Consider the following 324-nt stretch of genomic DNA (forward strand, 5'->3'; position numbering starts at 1 on the left):
CCGGGATCCAGCGAGGCCACAAGCGGCTCCACGAGGTCCAGCGTGCCGGAGCGCTCCACCTCGCGCTCCACCTCCTTGTTGGTGGCCAGCACGGCCACGGCCAGGCAGGCGTGCAGGCGCAGCAGCTCGTCCTCCTTGGAGAAGGCGAGCGGGAAAAGCCACTCGGCGGCACGCTTCTCCACCATGCGTCGCTGCGCCGCCTGGCCCCCGTGCAGCGCGCAGTTGGCTAGCGCCAGCGCGCAGTGGCGGAGCAGCGCCTGGTCCGTGCGGCGGCACCAGTACAGTACCGCGTCCAGGCCGCCGGGTGTCACCCGCTTCTGGCCC

At 72.5% G+C, this 324-nt stretch overlaps 1 protein-coding gene across 1 annotated transcript in view; it reads right to left on the reverse strand.

Annotated features, from left to right (window-relative positions):
- SARM1 (sterile alpha and TIR motif containing 1) overlaps positions 1-324 on the reverse strand; it is a 26,138-nt gene that overhangs the window by 18,296 nt on the left and 7,518 nt on the right. Inside the window, exon 4 of the mRNA XM_010861691.1 lies at positions 1-317. Coding sequence (XP_010859993.1) covers positions 1-317 — 317 coding nt within the window. The remainder of the gene's footprint in view (positions 318-324) is intronic.

This window comes from Bison bison, unplaced genomic scaffold, assembly GCF_000754665.1.
Source record: "Bison bison bison isolate TAMUID 2011002044 unplaced genomic scaffold, Bison_UMD1.0 scf7180017864472, whole genome shotgun sequence".
Lineage (NCBI taxonomy): Eukaryota > Metazoa > Chordata > Mammalia > Artiodactyla > Bovidae > Bison > Bison bison.